Source organism: Homarus americanus, unplaced genomic scaffold (genome assembly GCF_018991925.1).
Source record: "Homarus americanus isolate GMGI-L3 unplaced genomic scaffold, GMGI_Hamer_2.0 scaffold40856, whole genome shotgun sequence".
NCBI lineage: Eukaryota > Metazoa > Arthropoda > Malacostraca > Decapoda > Nephropidae > Homarus > Homarus americanus.
Genome location: NW_024734615.1, coordinates 5,564,174 through 5,581,240, shown reverse-complemented (window position 1 = coordinate 5,581,240; position 17,067 = coordinate 5,564,174). Strand labels below are relative to the sequence as shown.

Genomic DNA, 17,067 nt, shown 5'->3' with positions numbered 1-17,067 from the left:
CATCATGGTATCATTTATCATGTAGCAAAAGTTCTCAGGCTATTCTTGACAGCGCCACCTTCAGTATGTAAAAGTGAAAGGTATTTTAGCAGGCTTTAAAGCGTTTGAGAACATCCCTGCGAAACAGAATCTCAGGAAAACGGTTGCATAATCTTTGGCTCACACAGTGGTTCCCAAACTTTTTCTGATCATTACCCACTTTTCATATATGATCCTTATCCATGGCCCCCCTCTCCCAATCCATATCTCTGGCTGGCTCAGCTGCTGACTGGCTGTTCTAGTGTGGTGGGGCTTGGGATTTTTATGTGTACATAGCCTCAGCTTATGGCCCACTAAATTTTGCTGGGGGGCCATGGCCCCCAGTTTGGGAACCACTGGAGCCTCACAGCTTGTGAAAACGACATAACTGATCAGTTAGATATTCAAACGATTGCAGATAATTGGAAGCTTTAGAAAACTAGGAGAATTAAAATTTAAGTTTAATTTCCATGAATGGGTTAATGCTGAATGAAAAAAAATATATATATATATATATATATATATATATATATATATATATATATATATATATATATATATATATATATATATATATATATATATATATATATATATATATATATATATATATATATATATATATATATATATATATATATATATATATATATATATATATATATATATATATATATATATATATATATATATATATATATATATATATATATATATATATATATATATATATATATATATATATATATATATATATATATATATATATATATATATATATATTAGTCTTGATCTGGTCTCCAGAGAGTGTGATTCACTTGGTTTCCTTCTTTCAACTGCGAAAACAAAAGCCATGTGGCACGGTCGTGTTGTACCTCCACCCCTTCTCTTATCAGGAATGCCCTTGGACTGGGTTAATGAGACAAAATACCTGGGTGTGTATGTAACTCGCACACGTTGTCAGATCCCTGAAGTCCGCTATCTTCGAGACATATGCTTTCGGCGTCTCGCTCCCCTCTCTACCATGTGCAGGGGTTCCCTTGGTGCCACTATCCCTGTACTTCTCACCATGTACAAGTCCTTTGTCCGTTCCTGTGTCGACTACGCCGCCCCTGCCCTCGTCAACATTAGTCGGACTGCTGTCAATCGTCTCGAAGTTATCCAGAGGAAAGCTGCTCGTATCATCTGTGGGGCTCCTCAGTGGACACGCTCTACTTCTCTATATACCGAACTTGGTCTTTCCCCCTTACAGAATCGTGTCCAGGAGTTTTACCTAAAAACTGCCGTTTCCATTCTACGGGATCCTCGGGGCAACTATGTTCAAGCCAACTTGACTCCTGCTGTCCGAGGCCGTCCTCCATCTAGAAGACAGTGGCGAGGGTCACTCATCCGAGCCCTTCAGGAACACGACCTCCTGCCTGATATTGTTGTCACCCCTGCTGTTGGTTCGTCTCCTTCTCCCTGGCTGGATTTCCAACCTGAAGTGATTGCCCTCGGTGGAACGCTCCCGAAATCCCAAGTGAACCCTGTTATTCTCTGCAAATACCACCTCTCCAGGATCACCCACTGGTCCCCAGGTAGGGTTGTCCACTACACTGATGGTTCTGTTGACCCCGCTACAGGTAGGGCCGGGGCTGGTGTCTACATCTCCCGTCCTGATGCCCCTGAGCCTATCAAACTGTCTCTCAGAGTTTCTGATGGGGCATCCTCCACTCAGGCTGAACTAATAGCCCTCCTTGCTGCCCTTCTCGCTGAGGAAGAAGCAGATGGTTTCTGCCCCTTGCTTGTCTGCTGCAATTCCAGGTCTGCTCTCGACGGGATCGCATTTGGATCAGGGGAAAATAAGGACCTCATCCTCCGAATACGAGGGTTAACATCCACACTTCAGGATGCAGGCCATCCTGTGACATTCCTATGGATACCCAGTCATGTCGGTATCTTGGGGAATGAGGCAGCAGATGGCCTTGCCAAGACTGGCTGCAACAAGGCCACACCTGACTACGTTGTTCCTCGAACACTTACAGATTAGGACCCAAATTCGCCGCAAACAGAGAGAAGCTCGGGAAGCAGCCATCCCCCTGGACTCCCCGCCCACCTGGTACAGTGTCCTCCGTAAACTTCCTGACCTCTCGTATGTCTATGGGAAAGGGTCGCGGAAAAGGGAAGTGATTGCTGCCCGTATCATCATTGGGTATGAATTTGCTTGGGAGATTGGTATCCCCGCATCCCCTGAGCATCGCTCTTGTGCATTATGTAGAAGACCCGACAGTTGCACCCTTATCCACTACCTCCTAAGATGTCCTGTAGTGGATTCCTCCCCTACAAACGCTTGTCGCTGAGTAGCCGACCCCGCGAATTCCCCACTGTATGCCTCGTGGTCTAGGTCAACCAGCGCCGCCTTACATGACGGAGGTCAACTATTAAGCCACGCCTACCTCCGCTATATAAGACCTGACCTCGTGGTGACCACTCTCTCTTTTCTACCTACACCAACCAGCAAGCAACACCTCCTCCTCCTCCTCCTGCCTGGCGGCCCTCGCTCCCGCCGGCGAGCATGGCGACCCACAAGCTGGTACTCCTCTGAACATCCTCACCAACCAGCTCTCTCTACATCACGCTTGTAACCACGCTGCCACTTCCCAGCACCAAGCTGCACTGTACATCCAATACAACATGTATACAGAGAGCACATTGTGAGTTTCCTTTCTCCATCCCATCCTGAGTGTGAACCAAACAACCCGTACCCTACAGTCCCCACACACAACGCTTCCGTGACGCCTGCTGGACCACCATTCCACGACCCCCTGACGGAGACACGATGTTCCTCCTCATACTGGCCAGATATTATGTAAATAACATTGATTATGTGTTAAAGGAATACCCTTCCTTCCTTAGGCTTTAGTAAGCCCCTTTATAATATTTATACTGTATATACTTGTCACACTTGCCAGATGCTTCTGGTGTCATTGTACAGGGGTACCTAGTGACAGCACTAGGATCCCGCTTCCTCGATCAAGGAATAAACAATTGAAATTGAATATATATATTGTTTTCGTTATTTCTTTCTGCCTGAATAAAGATTTTACTTTATCCATCAAATTTCTAGGCTTATGTCTAATAATTAAACGTTCAACAAAGAAAATTTTGTAGTTCGCTTGGTCATTTTATTTGATCCTCATTCGTTGGTCAAATGTGATGGGCTCAGTGGCGAGTTGGTGAAACAAACATCCCTCCCCCTCCCCTTATCGCTAATCACAACCACTTCGGGCCTTCCCTGTGATTATTAATTGTAGAGCAAGTAAAAAATCGGTGCTAAATATAGTCTTTGTTTGGAGTTAACGTTAAAAAAAATCTCAATACAGTAGATGACGCCCGTGTCGGGACCAAAAAGAATTTATAAGGGAGCTCGATTTCCTTTATCATCAAATTCCTTATGATAAGCCTTGGTATTAGGCTATCAGCTGACTGACTTGCACGTGATGTCTTGATCCAAATCGTTGTATTAGCTCTGCAGTACAAAATTAATATTCGCCGAGATAACACCCTGAATTACCTTGACATTGGTATTGGTTCACAAGAACTGGTTCGTCTATTATACGACTCGTGACCGTCAGCTGCACGGTAATTATGCAGTTGGAGGCTGTTTGTAGACAGTTTTGTATGTTGATTACTTCAACCTCGATACATTTTTCTTGGGCAAATGCTTAGTTACATTAATTACGACTTCACAAGCGCTGATCTTGGTGAATTTATAGTATCACACTGGTCTTTATTTCTGGATTAAATATATATATATATATATATATATATATATATATATATATATATATATATATATATATATATATATATATATATATATATATATATATATATATATATATATATATATCATAATGTCTACACAATTGTAAGACTTTATCTTCTTTGATATTTCCACCGGAAATTAAGAATAACTTAGATTTAAATTTTTCACGATTATTACTTTCGCTGTCAAGTGTTGCCATGATTTGTTTACTTCTGGCTGAGGTGGTCTGACCCCCTGCTGATGCATCGCTCCAGAGCCTCCTGGTTAGGTTAGGTTTTCTTGGTTGGTAATATAATTTATTATTTATTCTAAAAAAATCAATGTTTTTCTGTTATGATTGTTGGGAAGGAGGGGGAGGGGTTATCTAAAAAAAATGATTTTCGGTGGAAATGAATAAAATTCATTCGAAACTCATCAAAATACATAGGAAAAACCTATTTTTAATATCAAAATAAAGACCGTTGTGTTACAATAAATTGACCCTGATTATTAAGAAGAAACGAATTTAAAAATGCTGCAATCTCACTTTGTTTTTATAGTAGACACTCGTAGTTATGGCAAATGTGTTAAAAAGTTTTTATTTAAAATTTGAAGTTAACCTAAACTAAACCTAACATAACCTCACCTAACCTAACCATAAATTAACCAAACCTTAACCTGACCATAAATTAACCTAACCTAACTTAACCTGCCCTAACATAACTTAACCTAACCTAACCTTAACCAAACCATAAATTAACCTAACAACCTAACCCTCACTTAACCTATCTTAACCTAACCTTAACCTAACCATAAATTAATCTAACCTAACCTAACATAACATCTGCTGTGGGCAAACTTACGGTAAATATTTAGAGGTTGTCAACACCTAATCGACTTTTGAAATGGGTTTTTATAGTTAAATCATCTTGTTAAATACTAATGTGACCCCCATTGCTGTTGGAGATGAGCGGCTGTTGAGGTATTGAAAAAAAAAAAAGTGGAAGGTCAAAAAATGCCAAAACCTGAAGGCAAATTTTTACTTAAGGACATGAGTCCCTAGGGGTTGACCAATATGTTTTTCCAGTGTATGATGGTGTGTTTTAAGCGAATCTGTCCTTCATTTTTGTCGAAAATAAATAAGCCCAGCATGACTAAACATATGCTCACAAGCAACAGATACAGGGAGTAGGGTGTTAAGCTTGAGAGATAAGTCACATAATGTCGGGAAAAACCTCAGGAGTTTGTGAATGATTGTTGCCTCCATAGTGACGGAGTCTGACTAAGACTCGCCGTGAACTGTCCCTCTAATTGGGATGTAGCTGTGGTGACGTCACTTTTCGATTCTAATTGATGAGTGGATTAATTTTTTGCACCACGTAACATTTGGCAGGTGCAGGAGGGGGGGGGGTACTTAATTATTTAAGCAGAATTTTAAATATACTAAGTTTCACGCAGATGTATAGATGCAGGCTTTATATCTAAGATGGAATTATGTAAAACATTATAGAGTCACAGCCTCTTTGAAATTCATTTTAGGTACAGGTATATGCAAAGACACAACTGATGTTAACGGGAAGACCAAGTCCCTGAAGGAAAGGTGGGAGAGAAGAGAGGGGATTTAATGGGGGAGGGGGATAATAGGGTAGGATAGGTGAGGAGGGTGGTCAAGGTGCTCTGGACACAAGAAGATCAAGGGGAAAGTCCGTTGTCATGGCCACTGCCACCTGATGTCATCTCACCTCATGAGACCTCTAGGTATGTGACAGTGTGGTGTCTCCCCTCACCCATACCATACCCTTCACGGTTCCACTCACACAACTCTTTTACTATGGTTAATAATTAATTATTTAAAAGTATACTCTATTGTTAGCTTGGGGGGTGCTGGTGGTAGAGTGGTACCGCTCTTGCCTTCGCAAGTGAGATGTCACGGGTTCGATTCTCGGGCCGGTGGAAGTTGTTTGGACATACTTCCTAGCCCCCATTAGTCCCTGTTCACCTAGCAGTAAAGTAGGTACCTGGTGTAAATCGAAAGTTGCGAATTCGTATTCAGGGACAAGTTGTTGGAGCTTCCAATAACTTGATGACATCGACTCTTCAGGCTTCTACGGCCTTAACTCATGAGACATAAAGGCAAGCATGAACTTAGCATGCTTCCCCGTTGGGCACTGTAAATGCTTCTGCGCTTCACCTTACACAAGGATGTAGGGGAGTGCCCAATAAAAAAAAAAAAAAAAATTATTAGTTTGCATGTAACGAGTAACGAATCTTGTTTTTCAATTGTATTGGAGTAAAAGTATTAGAAAACCATACTTAAGTTAAAGTACAGAACTAAAAATATTAGAGTATTTTTTAAAAAGTAAATGCCCAAAAATTTTACTTTAGTACAATACAGTACAGTATTTCAATAAATTTATTTAGTTACTTTACAGCTCTGCTTATCAACCATCAAACGACACCATGTTTTTGTTTCAACTGTTGACAAATGCTTCCCAGTGACCAACCAATCGGTAAGCAGTGGAATGCTTACCAGCAACTTGCCTTTCCTTATGAACTGAAATATTAACACACTTGTTAAGATTCAGAAAAGGTCAATCACAGCACTATATACAGTATATTGACTTGTATATAGGGTGATAGAGAAAAGAGAAGACCCCTTTATAGTGTTTTCATTGGAAATTTATACCCCCTGTATTTGTAATTTTTTTTACTTCAATTTATTTTTTGGGGGGTTTCTTTTATTTTTGTTTTTCTTCTTTTGTCTTTTGATTTAGGTCAGGGCCTACGGGTTAATCTAGTTGCGATCGGTTAAACACTTATACCTATACTGATATTTGAGAGTTATTAGGTTGTGTTCGATGGTCTTTGTGTTTGGCAAAATATTATTTCCTACACTATTTTTGATATGTTCTTGATAAAATGAAGAACTTTTCTTCTATTGAAAAGTTTCCTAGCTTGGTACCTTAATTAGGTTTCATTAGGTTTGGTTTCTTCATTTTTTTGTGCATTTTTACCTCACAATTTCTCACTAATTCAAAGCCCTGCCCACTTTGTGTCATCAAAATTGCATTTTTAAGTGAAATTGAAAAGTAAAAAAAAAAAAAACGAAAATTATAAATTTCTAAGAACAAAACATTATAGAAAAAGTATTTTTACTCCATCTCCATACCTGTATTATACAAGTCACTTATAGAGTCCAAGGTTGACAGTATCCAAATTTTTACCACACCCTGTGCTACCTAACCTAATTTAACCTAATTACTAAAATTGTAAATCCTTGTCCTTTTCTTAGAATACCTTACTGCAGGGGCCAGCAACCTTTTGAACAGACTGTGCCTATTTTTAACATTTCTACTGCCCTGCGTGCCAACAATAATTTTCAATGTGCAAATTATTGACATGTATATACTATTGATAAATAATGCTTTCATACATATTTGAAATACACACAATTACAGATGAATGGTAAGATATATAATCAAATACTATAAAATGCTCTCACCATTTTAGTGTGATCCCTGTCCCTGCTACCCCTTGCTCAGTGTTGCTATGTTGGAAGTATATCTGGACACCTTAAGTTGCACACACCCCTCTGAATGATCAGTTGTAAGTTGGCTGTGATGAGAATTGGGGATATTCTTCATGTGTGAAAATATCCAAAGGTTGAAAGCTGTATGAAGGCAACCTTCTTCATGCAATCAAATTTCTCTGGTAGGGATGCCCAGCAACTTAGGATGGAGGCCTCATGATCACTTGCAGTCGTTTCAAGTGATCTACGTAGTTCCGTGAACTTTACTACCCATAATGAAGACGACTTAAAATCAATTAGCTGCATCTCCAGGTCTCCAATTTCCATCTAATCAAATAAAGACAAGTCCAAGTCACTCCTAAAATTTTTCAGGTTTAATTAAAAAAGAAAACATTGGGCCAATGTGCTGGAAATCTTAAAATCTGACAGAGAACTCTGACTTCAGCTCTTGCATGTATACACTGTAATCTCTGTAACATTCACAGGATGTTGTGCTGACCACTCCTTCCAAGTGTCATACTGATTCACAACTGTTTGTCCTGCACCCTGCAGGTGAAGATTAAGGTTACTGAGGTGGTTGGTAATGTCTGAGGGAAATATAAGTTTCACTACCCATTGGTCATCTTCCTTCAGGGTGTTTTTGGCCATTTCCTTTCAGAAAGATCCCGATTTCATCAAAGCATTCCACTAACCGTTCTAAAACCTTCCCACAACTTAACCACCTAACACTGGAGTAAAGGGGTATGTCTCCATATGCACTATTCATCTCATCAAGAAAATACTGGAATTGTCTGTGTGTAAGAGCAGATCGTGCAACCCAGAAATTCAAAATTTTTGTCTCATTGGCCATTACTTTATTGAGATGAGAGTTTAAAACTCTGGCACATAGATTTTCTTGATGAATAATGCTGTAACTTCAGGATGGGGTGCCCGATATTTTCCTCAATTAGCTTGGCAAATCCCCTGTGTTTTCCTATAATAACAAGAGCGCCATCCATTGTAACTGCAAATATATTTTTTTTAATATCAACCCCTCTCTCCTCAAAATGATCAATGAACGTTTTAACAATGTCATCTTCCTTGGTAGTACCATGCATAGGTCTTAGGCAGCACAGCTCCTCGTGTACCTCCATGTCACTGTACCTGGCGACACTAGCCAAACGTTGTATGTTATTTATATCAACACTCGTCAGCAGCAATACTGAACGCAATTGCATTTGTTAATGCAACAGTTTGCTGTTCTCTTATATTTACAGCCATGTCTGATATGCACCTCTCTACAGTCCTGGCTGCAACAGGCATGTCTTTTATCCTTGAGATGATTGTGTGTTTGTTTGGTATATCACTAAATACAACTAGGGAGCTGTTGAGAAAGGCCTCCTTTATATAATTCCCATCAATAAATGGTTTTCCGTATTTACCAATACACAGAGAAACTTGGTAGCTGGCCTCAGTTGTATGATATTTGTTTGCACTCAGATTCTTCATAACGCTGCTTTGTTTTTCATAGCTGGATACTGCCTTCTTAATTGCTTCAGCCTTGTCTGCATTGTCCTTAAATGTCTTCCCATGCTTCATTTCATAATGTCTCTTTACACTTGATGTCTGGCAAACAACATTCTCGCAACACAGAGCACACACAGCTCGACCATTCTTTAGAATAAATCCAAAGTCTCTTGTCCAAGAGGGTTGAAACAATCGAACGTCTAATTTGGCTTTCTTGGCAGCTGCCATTGTGGCTATTTAATTATGAGTAGCTTCTGTCACCGCGGCTGAAAGTACACAGACCGTGCCTGACGTTCTGAGTAACCAGTGGTACCACCAAGAAATAGAAACTCCCGCAAATAAGAAATCCGGTGGATTGATTACCAATAGAAAGATGATTGTGTAATTCAATAAAAGTGATGTAATTACATATTGAAAATAATAAAACATATAATTATACAGTACTCCATTTTCTTAGATATAGAAAATATCAGAGAAAAAGAACACAAGGCGAACTACCTATTTTGTGTAGCTCAGTGCTGGATTTAGACCTGTGGAGGCCCATGGGCAGCCTCTTTGTGGAGGCCCCCCTCATTATAACTACCCAAGAGGGTGGGGTGGCGAGTGAAGCGAGCCTAAACATCTGGGAGTTCTGGGGGGCGCTGTAAGCCCCCGGGAAAATTTTGAAATTTGAACACTTATTAATTAACTGTATATTTATTGATAGTGCATATATTCCCAACACACGCACACACACACACAAAAGTGAGACATGACTGGAGTCATTCATGTGGTTTCAAGTCGACTAGCCCTGATATAGCTTCTACCGCACATGTCAAAAATTTTCAAGGGACTTCACAGAAAAGAATATATTATTAGTTATTACAGAGAGATGATTCTTTGCATTATTAATCAGATAAACCTCTACTCAATAATGATTCTGTCCAAGAATGCATGTACAGTATAGGCTTCTTTAAGTCCAAGGTCAGATGTAATATGTGGAGGCCCCTGGGCAGCTGCCCACTTTGCCCACTCCTAAAATAGCAACACTGGGTCTGACGGGACACAGGCTACAGCTGAGTGGACGGGTACTGGGCGCGTGAATTCTAGCTCGAGCTCATGTCACAGTTTGTTTATTTGAAATAACACTATTGTTTTTTATTTTGTGGTATGTCATGCAACTTTGCTCACTGATACTTATACTTATCAGAATCTCCCTAAAAATTCTTTAGCCTTCGTAGTTATTCAAGACATCTTCAGGTCATGACACCCACTAATCCCCTACCCAATAAAGGGTGACCTAACATTCCATCAGAAGATAAGTAACATGAGACCACTAATCCCCCCACCCTACCCCCACCTGACATTGCGTCCGGTCATACCCTACCTGACCTAGCTTGGAGAAGGATGTGCCCCTAAGTGTTCGTGTTAATAACCAGAGGAAATGGCCGCCGTGGATCGTTGTGTTGTGGGGGAAGAGGGGCGGAATGTTAAGTCAGCTGGAGCAGTTGAGGAGAAAGATAGACTCTCTAAAGGGGGAGAATGAAGCCCTCAGGACTGAACTCCTTCAGATAGGTGTCCTGCCTAGCAGGACACCTGCAAAGGAGGACCAGGTGTAGAGAGTGGTTGCTTCCAAAGGGACTAGGGTCAGACTCAGGAATGCTGACCAGGGTGTTGAGTGCAGTAACCCCTACCAAGTGTTGGAGGAAGCTGGTGAGGAAGAGAAGAGGCAGGACGGTGTGGTGCCAGGAGAGAAAAGGGCAGTTGTTCATACCCTGCCCAGTGGTAAGGTCATGGTAGTTGGGGACAGCCAGGTGAGGTTCTTAGATAGGACTTTTGTGCAAGAGATAGGAAACGTAGGACTAGGGTGTGTTTTCCTGGGGCTGGGATAGGGCGTGTAGCTGAGAGGATAGATAGGGTTTTGTCAGGGGAGGGTACCAATCCAGTAGTGTGTCTTAGTGTGGGAGGAAACGACATAGGAAAGGTTAGGAGTGAGGAACTTTTCAAGAGGTATAGGGAGGCGCTGGGGAAGATTAGAGATAGGGGAGGGATCCCGATAGTATGTGGTGTCTTGCCTAGAAGAGGGGTTGGTCGTGAATGGCTGTCCAGGGCAATTGCTATAAATTGCCGACTGGAAAAACATTGTGCAAACAATGGTTGGGCATTCATTGATAACTGGCAACGATTCTATGGCAACGACTACCTGTACAGTCGTGACGGAGTACACTTGTCTCGTGCGGGGGTAAAGACGTTGTCTGCATCCCTGGAGCGTGAAATTGTCACTCCAAAGGGGGGTTTCGCCAGTAGAGAGAGGTCGGGGAAAGTGGGAGTCAAAAAACAAGCAGGTCCTGGGAAGTAAAATTGGTTACTCAGGACAAGGGGTAAAACAGGACCAGGGAAGGGTAGGTTTAAATGTATACTATACAAACAGTAGGAGCGTTAGAAATAAAATAGACTTGCTGAGAGCGGTTGTATGTACCGAGAATGTAGACGTCATAGCAGTCAATGAAACGTGGATGAATCTGGCGAGCAAGAACTTTTTATCAGAGTACCACATAGAAGGGTACAACCTTTTTTACAAGGACAGGGAAGGTAGGAAGGGGGGAGGGGTCGCACTCTTCATCAGGGATACATTAAAATGTTGAATTAATAATTCAATAAAGGGTGAAATTGGAACCGAGTCTGTATGGGTAGAAATTGCGGAAGGAAGAGAAAAACTAATTATGGGAGTGATTTACAGGCCCCCAAGTCTTGGGAAAGAAGCAGCTTAGCTCATATGGCAGGAAATGAGTAGGGCAGCAAAATACAACAACCTGTGCATAATTGGGGATTTCAACTTCAGAAATATTGACTGGGACAACATTGTAGGCGACTATGAATCTGAAGACTTCCTAGATGCAGTACAGGACAATTTTTTGAAACAACTAATTACAGAACCTACTAGAGGTGACAATATATTAGACCTATTATTAACAAATAAAGAAAATATTATCAGAGATATCACAGTTGGGGAAGAACTAGGAAACAGTGATCACAGAGAAATCAGGTTCACCCTAAATTGGGAATGAAAAACAATGACAATATGGTCAGAGTCCCAAACATTCGATTGGCGGATTATCAGGGGTTAAGAAGGTACCTATGTGAGTTCGCCTGGGAACAGTTAGGTCAGTCCCCAGTAGGAGCGGGTGAGGTCACAGGTGTCACAAGAATTGATCATGACTACCGGTATAATATATTCGCTCGTATACTACGTAAAGCACAAGAACAAAGTATACCATACAGAAAAATTAGGTAAAAAAAATGAGCCAAGGTGGATGACCAAAAAACTTAAACATGACATAGGAATAAAGAAAGAAATTTATAAGAAATTCAAGGGAGGGGAGGAGCAGCTCAGAAACACTGAAGGTATAATGAACTATCTAGGAATGTTAAGAAAAATGTAAGGAAGGCAAAGAGGGACTATGAAATCAGGATAGCAAGAGAATCCAAGGCGAATCCCAAGGGATTTTTTCAGGTATACAGTATAGGACAAAGGTCAAGAACAAAGTGGGGCCTTTAAAGTCAGAGAGAGGAGAGGTGATCGATGATAGTGAGAAAATAAGCAAAGCATTAAACAGCTACTTCCTATCAGTTTTCACAGAAGAAATTCACTAGGAAATTCCTGAGGTGGGACTGATATTTAGGGGAAATGAAGAAGAGAAATAAAAGAATATCATTATCAGAAAAGGATGTTCTTAAGAAGATAAATAAATTAAAGTGGACAAAGTTCCCGGGGCCAGATGAAATTCTCCCTCGAGTTCTGAAAGAGTGTAAGGAACAGATTAGCAGACCCCTCGTAAATTTATTTACGATATCCTTAGACACGGGGGTTGTGCCAGACTGTGGAAACAGGCCAATGTAGTACCTATATTCAAAAAGGGAGACAGAACATCAGCGTCAAATTACCGGCCGATTAGTTTGACTTCAGTTGTGGGGAAATTTCTTGAATCAATTACTGTATAGCAAATAGCATCCGATCGCATTTAGAGAAAAGCAAATTAGTCTGCGACTCTCAACATGGGTTTACAAAGGGAAAATCTTGTCTAACAAATCTGCTGACTTTTTTAGGAAAGTCTGCGAGGTAGTAGATAATGACAAAAATTACGATGTTTTTTTTTTTAGACTTTAGCAAAGCGTTTGACAGAGTACCGCATCAGAGGCTTCTGAGAAAAGTTAAGGCTCATGGTATCGAGGGAAAGTCTTAAATTGGATAAAATCATGGCTCACCGATAGAACACAGAGGGTCAGCGTAGATGGTGTTAAATTTGAGTGGTGCTGTGTAACCAGTGGGGTTCCCCAGGGGTCAGTACTGGGCCCACTCTTGTTCATAATCTACATAAACGATCTAGATACTGGGATCAGCAGTGACATAAGCAAGTTTGCGGATGACACCAAAATAGGGCGGCAGATTAATTCAGGGCAGGATGCAAATGCACTAGTGCTGGCAGCACTAGTAGCACTCGGGGTAACGTACTCAAGACCAGTAGTGGAAGTTTTCAGATGCACACTCACAACCTCCCTTGATCCCCATGCAACCTGTAGTGCAATCCGTGGATGGGCGAGGGCCGTGTTGTTTAAACCCGCGAAATTTAAGGGGTATGTGTAGACACCAAGAAGGAGGTACCCAGTACAGTAAGGTACTGTAAGTACTGTATATGTAAATTAGGAGCTAATATGACATCAACGACAGCCAATTCTTCATATACACTAAAAGGGATCAGTCTGGATCATAACAAGGATACCCAGGCTGCTAATAGGAACAGGTACAGATGTCTGCACTGGAAACAGATAGAGAGATGACCTTGTACATCCTAAACACCAAGCAGTATACCAAAGGTTGCACATTTGGAGACTTTAACGACTGGTTTACTGGGCATTGTCGATCTACCCTCTCTGTGAGGTGTGAATCCCAGGAGTCTAGACTCATGAATTTGAAAACTCTCGAGTTACTCGGCGAGATGTGAGGTGCACACTGCAGCCTGGGACCAGAATATTTTAAAGCAACTTGATTTATTTGACTAATTCCATGGTCTGGTAATGTTGATACTTTACATACTTCTTCATTTACATAATGCTTTCATTGAAATTTTTGATGCAGTATGGACACTTTTTACATTATACTGTACACATAAGCAGCCATTGCCAGGGTCGATCACAGTGGGTTTGTTTCTGTCTTTATTAATAATTTTAGTGATTAGCATGAGATGCTTTTATGCTCACAAAGTATGTTTTAAGAATATTTAGTTACCACTGAAATTAAGTTGATGTAAATTTAGAAAAAAAAACAAAGTTATAGCGGGTGTTTTGGCCGAGGGGGAGGTGAGGTGTTGACACAGACGGTGGCGAAAGTTACCGAGTGGTTTTTCACTTATATATTGTCACTGAATTGACTTGGAGAATATAACTTACATTGCTGGAATTCTTGTAAGATGGTGATTAATTTGAATATAAACATGCTATAGTTTGCACTAGATATAAAAAATTAAGTAATTATTTAGAACATTTGAGTACAGTACAGGTTTGCCCTTAAGACAATTGTTTCTTTTACTTTTAACACAATATGTATTTAGGATGGTGTGTGCATGTAAATGAGTAAAAATAAATGAAGAAAGTTACGTATATCTACCCGAAAATAAGAGTTGAAAACTTGTACTTAAATGTACTACTGTACACTAAAGGACTAAAATTTTTATCTCTTGTGCAAACTTTGTGATGTCTATACCTACTCAAATTATTCACTATCTTGCAAGGATTCCAGCAATGCAAGTTATATTCTGCTAATTTTAGTCTGTGACATTTTATAAGATAAAAACTTTAAGCCTAAAACTACCTTCACCCTGTTTTGGGAATGTTCCTTAGGGAGGCTTCTTAGCCCAGAACCCCCAAATTTTTTGTCCAAATCTTCCAAAATCCGGATTTACCGGGTCCAGATCTTTGAGGGTTTACCGTAATTCAAGATTTGATAGTTCACGATGTCTTGTGTGACCTAACCCACTAATCATGACAACACCTGTGTATCATATTATAACAGAAATATTGTCTGTAATGTAGTGATTACTTTTGATTTTGTTTTAAGATTACTGTATAGCTTTACCATTACATATGTTTTTCCTGTGGGCAGGTGTGTGAGGTTCATGATGACCCAGCTTGGTCTCTGTATGCTGCTTATTGAACTCTCTCTACTTTTGCACACCAGTTGTGGAGCTGACCAAGTTCACCCACATATTGTCATCATTGTTGCTGATGATCTAGTAAGGAATTATATGTTTTGTATGATTATTAACCACTTTGGTGAGATGCTGATTTTGAGATGTTTGAAATATGCTATACAGTACTGTATTACCTATTCACTTGATGTCTAAACCTGCAGAATACAATAATCATCATCATCTTTTTACAGCCACATTCCATGCTTGCGTGAGTTAGCTGCAATTACCTGATGGCAGCCCTCCATCCTGCGGCCTCTATTGTCATTTCATACAACTTTCCCTCAAATCATTCTTGACATGCCCCTGGCTCTCATTTCTTCCACATGTAGGCTCATGCATCTCTGGACCCATTTGGTCTCATTCAGTCTCTCCACATACCCAAACCAACTCAGCTTACCTCCGTGCAAAACTTCACCAGTACAGGTATTCCACGCCATGCAAATGGTATAGGTTTTGTGAGAACCATTCGTTAAGTGAATATTTATATCGCAAATAGCGCAGCATATGGAAAATATGGTACGGTTCCCCAATGACAAGAAAACCCCCAATATGTGTATTGTATCTAATTACAGGGTACTGTAATTGAATACCTAATTACTGTAATTAGTACCTATCTACAGTACAGGTACAGTAGAAGTCCAAAAATCCGGACTGCTTGGGGATTGGGTCGGTCCGGATTTTCGGATTTTCCGGATTCTCAGGCAGTACTTTTAAAATTAAAATTTAAGGAGGAATAAAGAAGAGATGAACAGGTACATTTTGATAGTTTATTCATTAGCAAATAAAGCATGCTTCATTTATCAAAACGAGCAGTTTTAAAGAAAAATATAGTCAACACTAGACAAAAATGTAAACAAACTGTCTAATACCATGACAAGTCTTGAAATTCCTAAGCCATCCATCACTAAATGTGCACTCTGATTCGATGTTCATTTGCTCCTTAAAAGACTTTGCTTTGGCAATAAGTATCGGCCCAGAAATTGCCATACCTTTTGATCGTTTTAACAAAAACCATTCGTGCAACACTTTATCAAGATTTTCTAATTTGGGCCAATGTAAACTTTTTCTTTCAGCAATTTTTATGTAAGGCTCAGAAGAAGCTGTGAATTCTAGAATTTTATTCTTTGCCTCTTTTATATCATAAATTGTAGACTTTCCAATGTCGTATATTTCCATTAGAACAGTATTGCTCACACCACGATCTAGTTTCTTAATTATTTCAAGTTTGTCACTCAATTTCAATGTGTTCTTCTTTCTCTTCACACATTAAAGTTTATCTACTTTAGGGGCCATTATTATGGGCTTGTACTCTGTACATGGAAAGAGTAGGACTCAAAATTACATACGTTGTCACAGTTTGATTGCTTGTTTTAAAGTGGGGATCGTGTGGTCGTTTGTTGTCGTTGTGCAGCTGTGGCATTCACGCATGCACACATACACACAAAAGATTTATAGTGCCTCAAATTTTACATTTCAGTTCAAGCTAATTACAAACTAACAAAATTAGCTACCTATAATTTACAATTAACTGTACTTTTATTATTAGAATTATGTAAATTAATTTTTTAAAGCAACTCCATTCATTCACATAACCCACAAAAGCCCGCTAAATTTAAAAAGTTTGAGTTTTCGAAAAGTCCGGATTCTCGGGTGGTCCGGATTCCTGGCATCCGGATTTTTGGACTTTTACTGTACTGTAAAATAGTATCTAACTACTGTAATTTAGTACCTAACTATTGTACTGTAATTTAGTACAGTACCTAACTACTGTAACTGTAATATATTAATACCCCTGTACTGTATATATACTGTACTGTACAGTAAGATCTCATATTTCGCGCTATTTCATTTCGTATTTTTGAATTTCGGGAGCACTTCCTAATGTAACCAAGTCTTATATTTGGCGTAAAATATTGTGAGTTTCGCAAGATCCAGCCAGCTGAACGCTGGCCACCGTCTTGAATGACGTCACAACCATCATACCAGTTATTCCCGCGCCA

At 39.9% G+C, this 17,067-nt stretch overlaps 1 protein-coding gene across 1 annotated transcript in view; it reads left to right on the top strand.

The window, feature by feature from the left end:
• Window positions 1–3,447: 3,447 nt before the first annotated feature.
• The window catches only part of LOC121870394 (arylsulfatase B-like), a gene marked incomplete at its 3' end in the record, with an annotated part of 41,864 nt that continues 28,244 nt past the window's right edge, over window positions 3,448–17,067 (top strand). The window contains 2 exon segments of the mRNA XM_042372219.1: window positions 3,448–3,639; window positions 14,980–15,109. Coding sequence (XP_042228153.1) covers window positions 14,993–15,109 — 117 coding nt within the window.